The sequence below is a fragment of the Musa acuminata genome, chromosome BXJ2-7, assembly GCF_036884655.1.
Source record: "Musa acuminata AAA Group cultivar baxijiao chromosome BXJ2-7, Cavendish_Baxijiao_AAA, whole genome shotgun sequence".
NCBI lineage: Eukaryota > Viridiplantae > Streptophyta > Magnoliopsida > Zingiberales > Musaceae > Musa > Musa acuminata.
In genome coordinates this window covers 37,643,400-37,664,101 of record NC_088344.1, presented here as the reverse complement: position 1 = coordinate 37,664,101, position 20,702 = coordinate 37,643,400, and the positions used below count along the sequence as shown (strand labels likewise).

The following is a 20,702-nucleotide window of genomic DNA, read 5'->3' as shown; positions in this document are numbered from 1 at the left end:
ACCTGCCCCTACAAACAGTGACGTCAGGTAACACCCAGGCCCACCTATAAATACACCCGAGTTCCAAACAAACAAGGGGGGACAAAAAAAGACTAGGAGAACACTGCTGCCTCTCTTCTTCCAAAATCCTCTCCACATCGTTGCTAACTTGATCGTCGGAGAGGTCGGGCCGAATTACCGACCCGACCTTCGTGCAGGTGCCAAGACGATGCCCCCGCCAGCCGACGGCGCCTTCCCCGAGGGCTCCCGATCGCGGCAGGACACGCCACCGAGAGATCCCCCGACCACGTGATTCGGACCAAGGCGCGTCGGCCCCGAGGCCACGGCTCAAGGGTGTTTGCACTAACATATTGGCGCTAGAAGGAGGGCCCCCAGCATGTCGCGGGATCATCGGGATGGTCGTGTCGGACTCACGATTGGAGGGTCATACGCGACCGAGGGAACGAGGGAACTCCCCCCGCTTCAAGAATCTCGGGACGAACGTCCCGCTACGGCTTCGGAGCGCTACTGGCGGATCTTCAACGACCCGGGCCTGTTGCCCCCCGAAGGGGGCCCCGGCAACCCGTCGCCCGTTTCGTCCGAAGCCTTCCACGACCTCACTCACCAGCTCCAGCTACTCACCGACATGGTGCAAACCATTGTCCCCCTTGTTTCTCGCTAATCGCGGCCCCTGGTTCCCCAACCGTCGTATCAACAAGGGGCGCCCAATCGAGCTCCCACCCCGCCCCGAGAGCCCCCCACGTCACCTCGACCGCCCCTATCTCAGCCCGGGGAACAGGCGATGCTCTTCCCAGGTCGTATAGAGCCGGAGGCGCTATCCTCAAGCTCCGCGGATTCCCTGCGCGCTCAGTTGCGCCTCGTCAACCAACGGCTTGACGATGTGCAAAAGGAGATCCGTGCCGGGTCGCCAGGAGGGCCCGCGGAAGCCAAGCATCAGGGATCGCCGTTTGTTCCAAAGATACTAGAGCATGCCATTCCCCCAGGCTTCCGACTTCCCCCCTGGACACTTATGACGGCTCCGCCGACCCGTCTGACCACACGGCGGCCTTCCGGGCCCATATGGCGTTATACGGAACTTCGGACGCCCTAATGAGCAGGGCATTCCCCACCACGTTGAGAGGACCGGCCCTCGCATGGTACGGAGGTTTGAAGACTGCGATGATCGCCTCATTCGACCAGCTCGCCAAGGACTTCGAGCTCCACTTCATAGCTTGCGCACGCCCGAAGCCTTCCATGGCGTTCCTCCTCGGACTCAGCCAGAAAGAGGATGAGCCCCTCTCCCTTTACGTAAATCGCTTCGCGGCAAGGGTCCGGGAACTCCCGGACGCTCACCCTTCGCTGTCAATGCAGGCGTTCGTGACAGGCTTGCGTCCCTCCCGACTCTTCTGGTCTCTCGTCGAGCGACCCCTTACCTCAGTCCCCGAGATGCTCCAGCGCGCGAACCAGTTTGTTGAAGTCGAAGCCTGAACGGGGGGAAAGCGACAAGAATTCAAGAGGGAAAGACCAGAGCCGGCTGAGGGACAGCTCCCTCCCAGACGCAAGCTCCACCAGCCTGATCCTCCCCCGCTACGATCCCGCCCGCTCCCGACGGGCGTATCGCGAACAGAGATCTTTCTCCAGATCAGGGAAAGGGGACTGCTCAAAACCCCCTACCCGATGAACAATCCGCGAGAGCTGGCCGACCGGTCAAAATACTACCGCTTCCACCGCCAAAACGGACATGACACTGAGGAATGCCGCGAGCTTTCGCGGCAAATCTATGAGCTCCGCCGCGAGGGGCGTCTCGACCCGCACGTACAGACAGGCAGTGACCCCCCGCCCTGCCTGACCGACCCCCCCGAGCGCCTGATCAGCGTCATTACAGGGGGCCCAGCATGTCCGGAAGGAAAGCCTACGCCCGCTGGGCCAGGAACGAGGGCCCCCGTGGAACCCCCGACCCCCGGGTCGCATTTCCCCCGGAAGGCGCCGAGCGACAAGAGCACGATGACGCACTCGTGATAACGGCCAGAATCGCCAATGCCCAGGTGAGAAGGATCATGATTGACGCTGGAAGCTCGGCGGATATATTGTTCCTCGACGCCTTCCAGAAGCTTTGGAACCTGTCCGCTCGGACCTCACGGGGTTCACTGGCAACTCGGTCACACCATTGGGATCAGTCACACTACCTCTGACTCTGGGAACCCCGCCCAAGGCCAAAACAGTGATGTCCACCTTCCTGTTAGTGGACCTGCCCACAGCGTACAACGCCATCCTCGGCCGCCCCTCCCTCAACAAAAGCAGAGCCCTGGTTTCCACCTACCATCAGACTGTGAAATTCCCGACCCACGTAGGAATGGGAGAAGTTTGGGGAAGTCCCCGGGAATCCAGGCAATGCTACCTAACAGCGGTTTCTCTACACAAGAGGGCGAAGGCCGAAGCACCCCTGGACGATCCCAGAGAAATGAAGCGGCCAAGTCTGCACCCCGAGCCGTCAGCCCCAACCTACGACGTACCATTAAGAAAGGACCGCCCCGACCAAACCATCAAGGTCGGTTCGGATCTGCCCCAGGGCGAGCGGGAGCAACTAGTCGGACTCTTACAAGAGAATGCCGATATTTTTGCCTGGTCGCCATCCGACGCAGCCGGCGTGGACCCAAAGGCGGCCCAACATCGCCTCAATATATCGTCGGAAGCCCGCCCGGTGAAACAAAAGCCCCGACCCCAGGCCCCGGAAAGGCAGCGAGCCATCCGCGAAGAGGTGAAACGGCTCCTCGCCGCTGGCTTTATAGAGGAGGTCAAGTACCCGCAATGGCTGTCCAATGTAGTTCTGGTAAAAAAGCATAATGGGAGCTGGCGAATGTGTGTTGACTACACCAGCCTCAATCGGGCGTGCCCTAAAGATTGCTACCCCCTCCCGAGAATCGATCAGCTCGTGAACGCAACCGCGGGGCACACCCGCCTCTCATTCTTGGACGCCTTCTCCGGATATAATCAGATCCGAATGGCACCCGAGGACCAGAAACACACGGCCTTCATCACTAGCCTAGGAGCATATTTTTACAAAGTAATGCCGTTCGGGCTGAAGAACGCAGGCGCAACTTACCAAAGGACCATCAACAAGATATTCGCCCAACAGATAGGGCGAAACATAGAGGTATACGTGGACGACATGATTGTGAAAAGCCGCGTCTCAGGAGATCACTTAACAGACTTGGCAGAAACATTCACCACCCTCCGAAACTATGGTCTACGACTCAACCCCGCAAAGTGCGCCTTCGGCGTCAGGTCAGGAAAGTTCCTTGGATTCATCATACACGAAAGGGGAATCGACGTCAACCCAGAAAAGGTCCAGGCAATCCTCGACATGCAGGCTCCCTGAACGCTTAAAGACCTACAGCGACTGAATGGACGGCTAGCAGCCCTATCCCGATTCCTGTCCCGGTCGGGCGATCGCTGCCTCGCCTTCTTTCGTGCAGTAAGAAGCCCAAAGAATTTCCAATGGACGCCCCAGTGTGAGAAAGCCTTCCGACAAGTCTAGCTACACCTAGCCAACCTTCCCCGCCTCATGACAGTCACCGTCGGGGAGGAACTCAGCATCTACTTGGCAGCCTCTCAACATGCGGTTAGCTCCGTCCTTATCAGGGAAGCTGGCGAACAGCTCCCCGTCTACTACACCAGCCATGTCCTGAACGAGCCCGAGGAGCGATACCCCCCAATCGAGAAGCTCGCCCTCGCGCTCGTGTTGGCGGCCAGAAAGTTACGCCCCTACTTCCAAGCTCATCCGATCAAGGTAATCACCGACCAACCCCTCAGTCAAGTATTGTCAAAGTTCGATATAGCAGGTTGACTCCTCAAATGGTCGGTCGAGCTCAGGGAGTTCGACATCCGCTACGCACCCAGGACCGCCATTAAAGCGCAGGTGCTAGCCGACTTCATCGCTGAGCTCGTCCACGCTGAAGGGCAGCCTCCCAATGAACTAGGCGGAACATGGGTCCTACAGGTAGACGGCTCGTCCAGATCAACGGGGGCCGGCGCAGGACTCGTGCTATCCGCCCCCGATGGGCTGACGTTCGAGCGTTCCCTCCGCTTCGGGTTCCGTGCTACCAACAACGAAGCAGAGTACGAAGCACTCCTGGCGGGGCTCCGACTATCCCGCGAGATGCAGGTCAACGCCATCGAAGTCCTTACCGATTCGCAATTGGTGTTCGAGCAGCTTAACGGCGGATACGAGGCCAGAGAACCCACCATGGCAAAATACGTAGCAGAGGTAAAAAACCTAGCCTCCTATTTCGCACACTTCACGGTATCCAGGGTGCCAAGAAATCAGAACGACCGAGCCGATGAGCTGGCCAAGCTAGCCTCGAAGCGACCCCCGGGCACCGCCCTCAGAATCAAGGAGCTCCCCTCCCGCTCTATCCCGGTCTCGTGTGTGTCCGCGGCCGACACCCGAGCCACCTGGGTTGGGGACATGCTGCGCTACAAACGCGACGGGACCCTCCCCACCGACGAAGCCGCGGCTCGACGTATCCGCCGAAACCAGGCATGGTACTCCGAAATGAACGGACGACTGTACAAGCGGTCTTTCTCCCACCCTCTTCTGCAGTGCCTCGAACCAGAAGAGGCAGCAACAGTCTTGGCCGAGGTCCACGAAGGGATTTGCGGGGAGCACATCGCCGGCCGAACCCTGGCCTGCAAAATTCTCCGCCAAGGCTATTACTGGCCCACCATGGTCCAGGATGCGAAACCCTACGTACAGAAGTGCGGCCCGTGCCAAAGGCACGCCCGGACCCCCCAACTGCCGGCGGTGCCGCTCTCCCCCATCAGTTGCGCGTGGCCGTTCGCGCAATGGGGGCTGGATCTCCTCGACCCCTTCCCCCCAGCCTCGGGGCAGAGAAGATATATTGTGGTCGCAATAGACTACTTCACCAGATGGCCGAAAGCTGAACCGCTGGCGACGATCACCGAGTAGCAGATCAAGAAGTTCATATGGAGAAACATCGTGACCCGGTTCGGCCTAACCAGGACCATCGTCACGGACAATGGAACCCAATTCGCCGGCAAAAGGATTCAAGAATTCTGCGCTAACTATGGAATCTGGTTAAAACACAGCTCGGTAGCCTACCCCCAGACGAATGGACTGACCGAGGTAACAAACCGATCTATCCTGGACGGGCTCAAAAAAAGGGTATCAGCTTCCCGAACGGCCTGGGTCGAGGAGTTACCCAGCATCTTGTGGTCCTTACGAACCACCCCCAAAACAGCCACCGGGGAATCACCCTACAGTCTCTCGTACGGGACCGAGGCCGTCCTACCCCCCGAGGTGGTATTTCCTACTCCTCGAGTAGAAGAGTACCACGAGACCACATCAGTCCAGGGACTACGCGCCGGCTTGGACCTGATCGAGGAGCGGCGCTCCGACGCACACCTGAGGGATCTTTCTTACAAAAGAGCCGCTGCCCGAGTGTACAACCGCAGGGTACGACCCCGGCCTATCAAAATGAACGACTTAGTTCTACGAAGGGCCGAAGTCAGCGACCCGACCAAGGCTAGGGGGAAGCTGGCCCCCAACTGGGAAGGACCTTATCGGGTCACCGAGGTGGTCCGACCAGGCACATACAGGCTCACGACAATGGACGGGTCCCGCTTGCCGAGAACTTGGAACGTCCGGAACCTCAGGAAATTTTTTGTTTAGAACAAGGGAAGTTTGCTCCACCAAACAAAAAGCCTCTTTGGCCGGACAGTACAAGAATGGTAGAAAGCTTCCTTTATTTCAAAAAAGGAGCCGAGATACAAGACTCGACACCCAGAGGAAATACAAAAACTTAGCGCGCAGGAAGCCGCATGCGACAAATACAAGAAACCCGTCCTTACTGGCGGGGGACCTCCAGGCGGTCGTCGAAGGGAACCTCCTCGGGCATATCCACACCTCGGTCCGCGGAGTGTGGGGTGAAGGGGTCCTCGTCTACCTCGAGACCAGGATGCCGAGCACGGAAGCGCGACGTGGTGACCCGATACCCGTATTCGAAGGATACCCGCCCTGTCCGCGTCAGCCCGAGCTCGAACCCCTCCGACCTCTTGTACGCCTCGATGAGCGCCTTGTCCTTCAGGGGCCGAAGCAGGGTGTCCTCCGCCAACGCGTCCGAGGCCCTTTTTACCTCGGCGTTCGTGCCCTCCAGTTTTTTGCTAAGGGCACTTGCCTCTGCCTTCACCAGACGGAGCTCGGTCCGTTCTATCCGCATCACTTTTTGGAGCTCCTCGTTGGCTTCCTGCAAGGCGTCGTTGGCCTCAAGCTCCGACTGGAGACGGACCACTTCCGCCTCAAAACCCGAGGCACGCTCCTCGGCAGCCGCCACGGCCTCCGGACCGTTTTTGGCCCGAATCTCCGCCATCTGGTGGGAGAGCTCGGTGTTACGACTGACGAGGCCCCCAACAGTACGACCGGCATCTCGCACCCTGTCCATCAGGGCCGTCGCATAATGGAGACCCTGCAAGAAGAGAATGGGTCAAGGAAATCGGTACCAAGCAGCCGAACCCTAAGAGAAAGGTATACTTACCCAGACCAGCGACTGAGCAGACTTGCTGAGGAGCGTCTCTGAGGACAGGGTGTACAAATCCCGAGCCAGGTCGGGATGGAGCGCCCCTCGCAGGAACGCCGCAGAGGGATCCCCTCCAGCCCACACCCTATCCCCCCGGCAATGACCTTCCCAACGGGCGACCAGGGGCTCGCGGGGCTCACCACGCGGGATCTCGCTGACCAGCCGCGTCAGAAACGACTCTCCGTCCCCGGCCGGGAGTCGGCACAAGTCACGCACGGAAACGGGCTGGGGCCCCTTCCCCGCCGCACGCCGACCAGGCCCGACCCCACCCTGGTGAGAGCTCGCTCCCGGCCCCCTCGACGCACATGTCTTCGCCTTCTTCAAAGGGCGCCCGTCCCCGACCTCCAAAGGGGCACCCTCCGTGCCCGCCCGTGGTTCGGTAACCGGCGCCGGGGGAGGGGGTGTCGATTCGGCTGCCGAAGCCGGCTGTGGAAGTTGGGATTCGGTCTCCGGAGTCGGGGAAGGAAGCTGCGACGCCGGATCCCCCAGGAGCGACCAGAGGTTCACCATCTCTACAGGAAATGGAAAATGTTAGCATCCAAAATCAGTCGCACGAACGCCCGACACAAATGTCACTGACATACCCTGAGGCACCGGGCTAAGGCCCGCCGCGACCAACCACTGCTCGGTCATGGTCTGGATGGCCTGCGACTTAGGGAGAATCTCTCTGAGCCTCTCCCGAGCTTGGCGATCCACCTCGCCCAAACAAGGGGGGGTATTGTCAATCACCCTCGCAGACCACCGAACCCTGAAGCCCCAATCCTGTGCACGGCTGACATAAAAAAATCTCCCCTTCCATCCCTTGTTATTAGAAGGGGCACCCCCAACGCGAAATCCAGTTCGAGTCGTTAAGAAGTAACCCCCCGAGCCCTTGCAAAAGCGGTAACAGGAAAGAAAGAGGCTGAGGGTGGGGGTGATATGAGCATAATGGCACTCCCCTAGGAATACCACTAGGTAACGCCAGGAGTTCAGCGTCACCTGAGACGGAGAAACCCGCCAGAAAGACAAACAAGACACGATGAAGGGATGAAGGGGGAAACGCAAACCCGCCTCTAGAGCATCAAGGGACAGAGCGAAACCCTTCGGGAACGGGTCATACGTCCGCTGCCCTGGCTCAGGTGCACTGAGGGCATGATCGCCCGGGACGCAATAACGTTCGCGGAGTCCCTCCAGCGAAGATTCACTCACGGTCGAGTCGATGTCATGCGGCCACATCAAAGCCTCAAGCGACCGCGCCGTCTCCTCGTCAAAGGACTCGGCCAAGGTCGAAGGAGGACCGCCCCCTCCAGCCCTAAGCACGGGAGAGGAAGAGGGAGAGGAAGACGGGGAGAAAAGTGAAGAAGGAGAGGACGACATCTCGACTGACCTCGAGAAGAAGATAGAAACCGCGCGGAAGGCCGGGAAGAAGCTTGGGGACACAATGGCGGGGCTCGAAGGTGGAAGCGCAGCAGCAAGGCTTGGAGGAGAGGACAGGCGCCTAAACGTTTAAAGGAGATATCCCGCCAGGGTCAACGCCTCATTGCTTCCCGAGAATGGGCGGCAACACACTCGCGCAAGCGCGCGCCCGTTACGTCGCATCGAAGAATGCCCAAAGGGGCCCCGAATTAAAGGAAAGACCTGACGTGGCAAACCCGGAGGACGCGATGCCGCCCAAGGACCCCCTCGACCTCAACGCCTGGAAACGTGCAGTAAAAGTAAACCCCATCCACGAGGCAGCAATTAACACGACAGCTTTTAAGAGCCCCGATGCACGTGCTCGGTCGCTCCTCGGCCCTTCGGCTTTACGCCACCCAAGACATGCTCGACCGCTCCTCGACCCTTCGGCTTTACGCCACCCAAGACATGCTCGGTCGCTCCTCGGCCCTTCGGCTTTACGCCACCCAAGACTTGCTCGGCCGCTCCTCGGCCCTTCGGCTTTACGCCACCCAAGACATGCTCGGTCGCTCCTCGGCCCTTCGGCTTTACGCCACCCAAGACTTGCTCGGCTGCTCCTCGGCCCTTCGGCTTTACGCCACCCAAGACATGCTCGGTCGCTCCTCGGCCCTTCGACTTTACGCCACCCAAGACTTGCTCGGCCGCTCCTCGGCTCTTCGGCTTTACGCCGCCCAAGACATGCTCGGCCGCTCCTCGGCCCTTCGGCTTTACGCCACCCAAGACATGCTCGGCCGCTCCTCGGCCCTTCGGCTTTACGCCACCCAAGACATGCTCGGCCGCTCCTCGGCCTTTCGACTTTTTGCCCCCCCGAGTCACACTTGGCCCCTTCTCGGTTCCTTAGCCTTGTGCCACTCGGGACGACACCCCCTTCCGCACCCCCAGGGTCCGTGTCTCCGCAACCGACCAACTCTAAAACACAAGCCATGCCTCGAACTCTCGCTACGACTGCCGACGCATAGCTTCTTTCCGGGGGGGAATATGATGAGGGCAATAATGGCGATAGGATGCGAATGACTCCAGCCACCCTGAACCAACGCCTCATGCCCCGGTCAACGAAACCCTGGGACGCCGACCCAGGCGCATTAACGCCTCGACTGGACCCTGTCCGTCACAACAACGCCACCACCCCTCAGCCGACGAGCCCGGCTCTTCGCCCTTTGGGCTCGGCCAAGGCTAGGGAACACGTCGACCGAGACGCGCCATACCCTGCAGCAGCTCGGCCTCCCACGCAGCCCCAATGGCCGTGTCAGACGCCACGTGAAGTATTCACCTGCCCCTACAAACAGTGACGTCAGATAACACCCAGGCCCACCTATAAATACACCCGAGTTCCAAATAAACAAGGGGGGACAAAAAAAGACTAGGAGAACACTGTTGTCTCTCTTCTTCCAAAATCCTCTCCACATCGTTGCTAACTTGATCGTCGGAGAGGTCGGGCCGAATTACCGACCCGACCTTCGTGCAGGTGCCAAGACGACGCCCCCGCCAGCCGACGGCGCCTTCCCCGAGGGCTCCCGATCGCGGCAGGACACGCCACCGAGAGATCCCCCGACCACGTGATTCGGACCAAGCCGCGTCGACCCTGAGGCCACGGCTCAAGGGTGTTTGCACTAACAAAAAGCAAGCAGGAGTTTGCTTAACTTGTCGCTCTTCTTCCCTTTTTTTGTAATTTTAAAGACACGGATAAAAGAAGTCGGTTCGGGATGAGGGACGGTCCTATCGAAGTCGCGGGTCATCTGAGTGATATTTTAATTTTTATCTTTTTTTCAGCAAAATCATCTTCATGTGACGGAAAAAAGATATTTATTGTAATACTTATGTTCATATTTTACAATAAAAATTATATTCATATTTTATACAGTATGGAGAGGATTGGTGTAGTCTTGTTTTGATTTATTTTGATGCTCGGTTTAGATTTGTAAATGAAGATTATGTCATGTGGGCATGTCACGTAGGTATTTGTGGATATTTTAGTTTGTAGTGAACTATTTTGGATTTGCATTGACTATAATTTATATTTTTCAGAGCTAAAATTATTAATTGTGATCGTTCAAAGCTTACGAGGTCTATGATTATAATTTGTATTGACTATAAAGTGTTTGCTAAAATGATTGATCGTAGATTTTGAGTGAAATACTTTTTCTAACTCATTTTCTCTTTTGTAAGTCCTAAAAACCTATAGGAGGTTTCGAAGTGATTGATTTTACGGACGGACACATAAAAGTGCCGCACAACTTAGGCAAAACTAATTAAATTTGTGACATTTGGTATCAGAGAGGGACAAGCACACATAGAAACACTTAATATGCAAACATGTGAAACCTAATTGGATTATGTTAAGGGCAGTCAGCACGTATGATCGTTTGGGAGAAATAAGCATGGAGATATAAGGAAAGGGTCACTCGGAGGAGCGGACATCTAAGATTGACATTCAAAATAATGATCAACCCTTCGCGCGAGAGATACCATAAGGATAAGCAAGCTTAGAAGAATACATAGTGTACAAAGGTTGAGATGGCTGAGTTCAAGCTACGACTCAACGTTGGTAACCAAACTTGATAGTGCTCATGACAAGTGGGACGCTTGGTAAAGGATGAGACCGTGCAAAATGAGATGGGTTACTCAGCAATCAAAATAGTTGTGTAAAGCTCATAAAAGGGGAATTGCTAACTCGAATGATTCAGTAACTATATAAGGGTTTATATACGGACGATGAAATATTCGTGGTCATCCCACGGGGATTGAAACTTCGTGTCATGGAGCATTAAAACATTCTCTTCGGCATGAAAAGGATACATTTGAAGGAGGTTAAAGTATGCAGCAAATTTAACATGTTGTTAGTCCTTAGGGGTGTAGTTGGGATTGTATTGGTGAAGAGTCATAAGCTAGCAAGTGCGTTTGTGAGGGTAAAATAATCCATAGTTTATTCGGCAAGACAAAGTAGTCTAAGAGGATGGTGGTCTATGAAACTTTTATAGGTAAAGATGTACAAAGAGAAGTTGCTCTAATGAAACAAATATCCAGGAAGGATGAGTTTTCATGCTCAAAAGGAAAAATCATGTGCAACAGACCGCACATGTTGAGGAGTACCTCAAAATAATAACTCCATAAAACTCAACGGATCGAGCGAGTGGTGAGGAGTCATTACATAATCTCGCATAAGGTAATGTGTTGGTGGACGTATTACGAGATCAAATGAGTAAGCAACTTAAGACAATAATAAATAATGGAACACTTGAAGCCGATATAAAGATTGGACTCAACGAAGGGCTAGCTTGTAGAATGGTGGATGCAAGAATGACCATCAATTCAATGCAAATCGAGGAGCGAAGCAACTTATGTATAACTTACTGAAGTTCCCTAGTTGTATGAAGGGAGTTAGCATAGAAGATTAACCCTAAACCCTATTTGGGGCATATATATAGCAAGAAAGGTCGCCCCTTCTTGATTACATGGTGCACATAATGAGGAAGATTGTGTAATGATTTGAGAAGCGTTTTCGAAGCCCCTACAGTATGGATCACTAGTAGAGAGGAGGACAATTGACCTCCTTTATTCTCTCTCACATATCTATAAGAATTCAGGGATATACGATCTCCCTAGGTAACACAATCTTCTTATACGTGAAGTTTTTCGGTTTCGTAGGTTTTTTAGCACCAATTTTTGCACGATGATAAGATACTAATTTTTCCTGTGGAAATATGGGATATTTTTTTTTCTATTCTTTCGATGCACATGTGATGTCACCCTAGATTTCCCAACAGTAAGTAGCCTTCAACAAATCTATAGGGCAGCAATAGTTGTCGCCCTTTCTCCCCCTTTTACGTTAACAATTTTGATGTCAAAAGCTCTCTTTAAAACAACTTTTAATAGAGAAAATAGGTGTAGTCTAGATTTGAAAACTATGATAAAAAAATTGGAGCAATCATACAAAAATAATTCTACGTGATTCAACACAACACACATAATTTAAAAATCAATCTTTCGCACGAGTAACATGACTTTGATACTATTGTTGGGAAACCTAGAGCAACATCATATATGTAGCAGAAGAAAAAAAAAATCCTATATTTCTCATAGAAAATAGTTTCTCATCGTCGTGCGAAGATTGGTGCGCGAAAATAATGCAAGACCGAAAAACTGTGTATATGAAAGATGTGTTGCCTAGGGAGATCGTATGTCCTTGAAAACCTACATATCTATAGGAGAGGATGAAGAAGGTCAATTGTCCTCCTCTCTAGTAGTGATATGTATGGCAGATGCTGTGAAGATGCTCCTCAAATTGCTACACAATCCTTCTTTTCATGCACACCACGCTCTCAAGGAGGGGACGATGGTTCTTATTGTCCACACACTCTAAACTAAGGCTGTTGCTTGAGGATAAGAGAGAGAGAGGAGTGTAGGAGGTGGCAGCTAAAAAGGGTATATCCTATACCCTTTTTGTTTCCTCATATTTATAGAGGTCCCTATCAACTTAACCATAATGGATTTTGTCCTGTTGGGTACAGGATCGTTGTCAAACTACTCATGTCTCTCGGATTAATGAATCTCTATCCAATAATCTCTCATTAGCTCTTATTGGATCTTATCCACAAGATCCAATAATTCAGAGGCTCTAGTGAATATCTCATATATGCACCTCTACTCATTGCAACACCTATCATATGTGTGTGACCCTTTAAGCCCAATATCAAGCTGGTTGTGAGTCATACCTGTTAAAACTTATTCTCGCTCAGTGAATTATTATCTCCATAATAATTCACTCGACTTATCGACTACGGATGTACTATGCCATTATGTCGTAGTCCCTAAATGATGCAGGGGAATCCAATCCATTTGACATGTCTGTCCTTAGTTATCATGTATCTAAAGTCCCTCATCAATCTAATATCCCAAAGACCATATATCGAGCATGATGTCGTTAAGCCCAAACAAAATATACTTGAGTCTCGCTTTAATCGAATCCTCCTCGAGAACTCTTTCTCTCTCAATCCGAATAACCATGGTCAGAGATTTGCCTAAGCAAAAACACTCTAATGATATCAAGAGCGGATAATCCTCTATCGATACTCAATTGCCCTTATAAGGTTGGCTATCAATTCCGATGATTGGTTGTGTTAGATTTGAAACTTCCAAATCTATAAGTCTGGTATCAAAGAGTAGAGTACTCATACATGACATCCTTGGTGTCTCAAGTCTAAGGACTGGATACTCCATTGGGACGATAAAATCATTGTCTAATAATGAGTTATTATCAACCATCCAATATTTCGTGAGCGGATCGATCAGTGAACTCATTCTCCAATGAGCATATGCACTGTATCCCTAGTGTCTCCACATGAATAGCTATGAGATCAACCGCCTCCATAATATGGACGGGTATACAATACACTAGTCTGTCCAGTTATCTCGATGTCCCTTTCGAGAAACCTATGATCGAGATTATTTATGGTCTGTGTTTAAAGGTAAATTAATCTTATTATCGTGATCTCGTCATGATCCGATTCTCATTGTATAGATCTATGAACATCACAATATATGCAACATATAATATAAAATAAAATATATCAAACAAATAATAAGTAAAAAGAATATGTATTGTGTCACGTGTGTCATCACTCATGTGATTGGCTTGTAGGGCACATATGACTAGCAGCATAGGCTAGTCATAGGTGTCCCACATGTTCCCCTCAACTAACAACCCATGCTTGGGGCATTTAGATAGCAAAAAGAGTCAACCCTTTCTTAAAGATAGCACAATTTTGTGGTGCATGTGTAGAGAAAGATCATGTTGTGATTTGAGGACCATTGTCGCCATATCTGTTATGTAGATCACTGCTAGAGATGATGATAGTTGACATCTTTCATCCTCTCTTATAGATTGAAGATCTTTCAAGGATATATGATCTCCCTAGGTAACACATCTCACATTATATACATAAATTTTTTGGTTTTATGATTTCTCACAAACAAATCGTTGCACGACAACAAAATATTTTTCTTTGAAAATTTTGAGTTTTTTATTTTCTGATCTTTCGCTGTGTATATAATACTTTAACCAGATTTTCCAATGAGAGCAAACGAGGGTTGGACCATCGATCACAACATAGGGGTCGCCTGTTGGGCTAGTTGGGGTAGGCGAGGGATGGTTGCATATATCATTCCGATGAGATTCTATACTTGATGATTGAGACTAAAAAGGCATCGGAAGGGACGAGTAGATGCCTTGCTCTTGACTCCAACGAGTAAAGGTCAGGGTCATTGAATAGGTGCTAGTAGCATCTCAAAGTTTACGTTGAGGTGGAGGCTTCCACATGTAGGAAGGGGGGCAGTTGCCTTCCTTGCTCGAAGGAGTTGTGTTGGGGGTGGCATTTCCTCACTGGAACGCTCATTGAGAGGGTTCGTAGATGGACGTTCTTATAACATTTGGGTCCCCCTTCTAATGCCAAAATATTATTACGTTGATGTTATTGACCGCAAAGTTAGCATGACTCAATTTCATCCCGAAAGTACAAATCCATCTAAGGGACCCACGGGGGTCAATAGGGACGATCCAGTGGGAAGTAGACTAAGTTGGCGTAATTTCAAGGTGTTATTTACTTGCTGAAGAAGATTTGGTGTCATCCCAAGGTGCACCTTAGCCTTTTCGAGGTCCTTGTATAAGCAGTCAGAGTCGAGGGGATACTATCGACCCGACCCCTCCGATGCCTTAGTAACGAAGTGTGGAAAGAGTTCCGTGGAGTTTAGTAGTGGTTAGTTTGGTTCTCTTTCTTTTTAGATTTTGGGGATTAACTTTTATACCTGAACAACTAAAGTCAATGATGGGTTAGAGTGACTCTTATATCCTCATGAGCTCGTTAATGTCGATGGCTGATGGGTTAGAGTGCCTCTTACGTCCTCAAGAGCTCGTTAACGTCGATGGCTGATGAGCACGCTTCTTTTGTGGGTGGCGTTAGAAAATAACGATCATGAAGGTACTGTTTCTTAGGATTTTGAATCCGTTCGGGATAAACAGAGTGGTCCCTCGCGTCAATCGATCAAAAAGAAAAAACGAATCACGTTGTCGGGGGATTAATGCTCTCTGTCATCGGTCGTATGAGTCTTTCTAGAACTGTGATCGGTAAGAGATGTCAGATTTCTCGTAATGGACGTTTCTAACAAAGAGGAAAGAAGAGATGAGCCTCGTTTGTCAGCTTTTTGAGAGACTGAGATGGGTAGAGTTGGATGGGTCGGTGCTCTGTCGACGACCAGGGAAGAAGATGGGTGTGAGCTTCTCCGCTCATGTTATTGCTTAGGTGACAATTTTGAAAAGGATGAGTTGGCAACGTCATCACTTTCCTTTTCCCTAATACGGATAAAAGAAGTTGCTCATAAATCAAGGTCATGTTGGCAATGCAAGCATCAAAGGCCACGTTTCCCATCGAGATGTTAATGGTGTCAGGATCTCGATGGCTGGTTTATATGTCATTCTTGTCAAGAGCAGACTAACTTGACTGCATGAGTATGATGACGTGGTTAGCATCCAAGCATCTCTTATGGTATTATTATGATATGAACGTCTCTAAGTTTAGAGACTACGACTAAAAGGTGGAATATTTGTTCATCATGTTAAATTCTCAAAACTTGAATAACTTGCTCCACCAATTTGCCTATATCTGTACTATGCACCCAAGTGACCAATTAACCTTATTCAGAGCTTGAACATACACACACGTATATATAACTACTGCTCCTTCGTACGTGTATTCAAATGTAAACAGAAGACTCTTGAGATGTCACATAGGACTGTCATGTATGGAGTAGACTTTTATGGGGAGTCCCTTTCGGAACTCCACGAAGGGGAACGCGAACGCTTGATCCGGCTCGGCTAACTCCCACCTGTAGCGCAGTACGAGGTGGTGCAAGAAGACCGCCATCTCGAGCTTGGCGAGCTCGGAGCCCGCGCAGAGACGGGGGCCACCGCCGTAAGCCATGAAGTTGTTCGTCGCCGCCGTCACGCTGGAGGAGTTGTTCTGCACAAGGCAAAGGTAAGAAGAGGGAGAAGAAAGCAGTTCCTTAGACAAGCATGTAGCAAACAAATGCATGCCCCCTTTCTTCGCCTCCCTCTTCCTCCTCGCTTCTCATGGAGCATTTGAGACGTAGAGAGAGAGAGAGAGGGTGTGTGTGTTTGTGCTCCATCTAAATCAGAGAATAACCATGCAACTATACGTCTAATTTTAATCTAAAGGTGGCTGCGAGGTAGAACATCATGCTGGTGCCAAATCTTGAGCGTGGGTCCGGCGCACGAGCCGAGTCACGCACGCCCTCATGCACGCAACCATCATCCACCTTCTCCACAGGACTTTGGACCACGTCGCATTCATTCCGTCACACTGCCCCCCCATCCACTAAAGATTATGGATCAATCCGCTAAACACAGGACATACGTACGTGTCTGACTAAACGCCATCGTAGAGGTCAAACACATCAGCCAAGACAAATGAAAAGATATCTTGGTCGCACCACCACGCCCCACGAATGATCTTATATAGAGACGTATATCGAACCTAATTTTGTCAGAGCCACAGTTAACGACACATGTAGATCAGTGGACAGTGATTGGGTCACATTTGATGCTACCTTCGAATGAAGGAAGACATGCATAGCGCCAAAGAGTTAAGAGGAGCGCGACTAATTACCTGCCACCTCCATGGGTTGAATTGATGAGGATGATCATAAACAGAAGAGTCCAAGTGAACCGCAGCAAACACCGGAAGAATTTTCCATCCGCAGGGGATGTCGTATCCTTTGCAAGCGAAGGCAAAGATAGATATGTCAGTTCGTGCATGGCGAATCAGATCCCTCGATGATACATACGGACGGCGTACATGGCAGGCATGAATCGACGTACCTTTGTACTGCAAATCCTGTAGAACCTTTCTGTGCACGAACCTTACAACGTTGCCAAGCCGCAGGGTCTCGTTTATAACCTTCATTCACGAGACAAATCGAAGGAATCATAAGAATACAGAGAGATGGGAGTCTTCTTTGGTGTGTTGTACGGAGATCTTACGCATCGGGTGAACTCCATTTGCTTGTAGTCTTCCCAGTTTAGACCAGCCTCTCCTCGTTGCTTCTTTCGGTCGATCTCGCTGTGCTCTTCCTAATCAGTAGCAGCAGATATGTCAACAGCCGAAACCCAAACCTTCCCACTTAGAAACTGAAGCAGAGATGGTGAGACTTGCGATCTACCCGCAGTTGTCGAACAGCTTTCGGGCAGCTTTCGAGGAAAAAGATAACTAAAGCCAAGGCCATCGATGAGGTCTCATGGCCAGCAAAGAGCAAGCTCAGCAAGAGATCGAGGATCTGTTCTTTGGACAGGTTTGACTCCTTTAAAGACCATCCAAGGAGATCCTCTGCTCCTCCTTGTCTCTCGCTCTTCTCCTGGATCCTCTGCTCCATCTTTTGCTCGATGACCCTCAGGATGTTTGACCGTGACTGCGATGGATGCAATGTTACAGCATGGTAAAGAAAACAACATGTGTGAAATCGAATTCGGAGATATCTCATCAGGTATTATTTCACAGATTGTACATTTTGTGGGCCAAGAACTATAACATTATCTCCAGAATTGCTAGTATCTCATGGCTTAGTAATTTTCTTTTCTTTCCTTTTCCATTTGGAATGCTAATTATGATTGAAACCGAGCTGTGACCGTGAAGAGTAGCGTACCCTTAAGGCCTTCCAGTATGGAGTTCCGGGGAAGTTTAGAGGGGCTGATACTACACCCTTCATGAAGGTTATGTACTCCAGCCTCAGCTTCTCGGTCTCAGGTTCACATGGGTCCATGCTCATGATGTTCTTGGCCATCAAATTGAAGGTGAACTGCGTGTTAAGGGACGCGACCGACACTATCAGTAGGGATTCTCAAACTAAATGCTTGAAGATTGATTGACATGAATGTATACCTTCTTAGCTTCTTCCTGAGCAGAGAAAGGAGAATTCTCCCTCCAAGACCGCAGCACAAGCAGCGTGTGGCGCTCCACCTCCGGCAAGAGTTGCGACCGGAGCCTCACGTTGCTCATGAAGTTGAGAGAGATCATCCGCATCTCCCTGTGCATTTCTCCCACCTGAACCAGCATCGACCACTTCCCGAGAATTCCTCCGATGCTCTTCGGGTAACTGCACTGGAACAGCTTCCCTTCGTTCTGAAGTATGAAGCGGTTCAAGCCCGCGTCGGCTGAGACTATGGTCGGCTCACCGAAGAGATTAGACCGATAGATCTTCCCGTACCTAAGGGACAGCATCACTATGGTTATCGGCTGGATCCGAGGCAATATCTAGTGCGGTGGAGTTACCTGGAGACGTGTTGCTCCATGAACAGGCCAGTGGAGGTGGCCAGATGAGGCTTGAGGTATGCGAAGGTGTCGCCGATGAAAGGCCAACCGCTACCGGCAGGTGGGAGGTTCAACCTCTTCAGCCTCTTCCATCTGACGAGGTTGACGTAGAAGAAGAGGGCTACCAGAGCAGGAAGAAGGAGGAGGGGGAGCTCGTCTATTATGAACCCGGACATTGGAGACAAGGCTGAGCGCTGCTCTCTTCCCCTATCTCTTGGGAGTTGGAGCTTTGCTTTCACAGGTCCCTCTCCCTTCGTCTCCTATAGTTTGTGGAAAAGATGGGTTGCCGTTTCACATGGAGAAAGTATCAAGTGGCTTTTTCTCTGCTTGAGATAGGCCATGACACGAATGAGTTGAATTGTCTAAGGAACATTTTACATGTATGCATAGCTTAAACTTTAAAGATTATTTGATGTTGGGAGGAGGGCTCCCAGTGGGAAGAGACGTGCGTGTGGTCGGTCTCACATCAGTATCAATCCAAGAAAGAGAACCCAATGTTGTGATCACGATAGGAACAGACAGGTTCCGTCACCTACTAAAAGTAGTCGATAGAAGGATTGTGGAGATCAGTGGGAGATAGATGTCTGCTCCGTTGGATAATTAATGTCGTAATATTTACATTATTTATTGAAATAATATTACGTGGATTATATATATATATATATATATATAATATTTTAATAGGAGTCTCATTTCCTTGGGCTATAGTGAAATCTAATCAATGTATTCAAATAGTTACAGAGTTGTGTGAATTAAGTGTCGGTGAGAAGTTACGAAGATATATGATGTGGCTGGAAATAATCGTGTTCTTTGTCCTTCAGGTAATATATAAAAGATTAATTTTTATCAATGTAATTTGGCAAACTATAGAAGATGACAATAATTTATATGAATTATGACGTGTTATAGAGTCGACCATACGTACGAATGTATGTATGTATGTTGTTGATTATTGATATAATTGTGTTCTAGTCATGGCCTGTGCACTGTGTGAGGGATTCCGATCATGTTCGATCATCCCGTTCTTGAGCTTGAATGATAAGATTCATCTACGAGACAAATAGAAAGAGGGCATCGATAGTTGATTGGAAATCTTTTAAGTCAGAGACTATCTATCACATAGCACCTTTTGAGCTTTGATGCTTAGATCAGAGGTTATCATCAGGTGCCTTTTTGAGCTATGCATCCTATTCACTCTCTTTATGAGTTGTTGTTCCCTTCTCATGAATGAAAGGGGTTCTTCGTTCATGAAGAGTACCCTCACTAAGAGAGAGAGAGGCTCGGATCCTTTGTGCAAGCACTATATTTGATTACAAGAATCTACGTAGGTCCTTTTCCCTTCTTCGTTCACGAAGAGTACCCTCACTAAGCCTCTTATATATTATAATCGATTCGATGATGAGTTAGAAAAAGTCAAGTAACATTATAATAAAAAACTTGACGATTATATAATACCCCCTCATAAGATATGTCATCTAATAAGCCTAGGATAACGATAGAATCAATATATAATAGGAGAAATAATATTTATTATTTTTTGATATCGAAAGTTAAACTAATTAATGTTCTCCGTACCTTGATGATGAAATACATAGTAAAAACTTAATTTTATCGATACCGACACAATATATCATGATCTATCTATAGAAGAATAATGATGTCATATATTCCTCTACCGTCCAATCAAAATTTTTAATTATATATTTATTTATTTATATAATTATGTGATGAAATCATGAGTATATACTCAATTTTATCGACATGACATGACATGACACATCTCGATGTATCTAGAATAATCACGGTGTTATATATTAATGGAGTCATATTTTTTTATTATTATACATATATTAGAAAGATATGACATTTGTTTCTTCACTTTATCAATAATCCATTGATAGATTCTCAAAATGGTACTCCCATGATATAAGGCACGGATCGATGCAAACAAATATCGTTACTTTAGAACAAGTCTAACCATGTGAACTTGCTTCTAGATGTTGCTTACGACTATTGCAGTCTCATCCACCCCATCTAGACAATGAACTCATGGTTTCGTACTACATCCCTAATTGCAATGTAAGTTATGATTCATGCTACCATTAATGCTAATAAATATGATAAGATTTTTAGGATAAATAAAAAAGAAAATAGATAATCATTTTGAACTGATCGATCGATTTGTCAAAAGACTAGAATAATATTTCATTAATTATTAAAAAGAAACTTATATGAGTTCTACCCTAAATCTTGTTAAAATAAAGAGATAAATGAGTTGTAGAAGAAGAAGTTAAATGTTATTGACATATCCTCCGTC

The 20,702-nt window shown here is 49.4% G+C and overlaps 2 protein-coding genes across 2 annotated transcripts; one reads left to right on the top strand and one right to left on the bottom strand.

Annotated features, from left to right (window-relative positions):
• Positions 1–3,544: 3,544 nt before the first annotated feature.
• On the top strand, positions 3,545–4,948 carry LOC135616430 (uncharacterized). The gene is made up of 2 exons (XM_065115625.1): positions 3,545–3,769; positions 3,848–4,948. The coding sequence occupies exons 1-2, from the start codon at positions 3,545–3,547 to the stop codon at positions 4,946–4,948; spliced, it is 1,326 nt and encodes a 441-aa protein (XP_064971697.1).
• Positions 4,949–15,682: 10,734 nt separating this feature from the next.
• On the bottom strand, positions 15,683–18,738 carry LOC103974765 (cholesterol 22-monohydroxylase CYP90B52). Its single transcript, XM_009389653.3, has 8 exons — positions 18,347–18,738; positions 17,957–18,281; positions 17,721–17,873; positions 17,241–17,486; positions 17,062–17,151; positions 16,900–16,978; positions 16,688–16,794; positions 15,683–16,021 (listed from the first exon to the last, which is right to left on the bottom strand). The coding sequence occupies exons 1-8, from the start codon at positions 18,559–18,561 to the stop codon at positions 15,785–15,787; spliced, it is 1,452 nt and encodes a 483-aa protein (XP_009387928.2). The 5' UTR covers positions 18,562–18,738; the 3' UTR covers positions 15,683–15,784.
• Between the last annotated feature and the right edge of the window lie 1,964 nt (positions 18,739–20,702).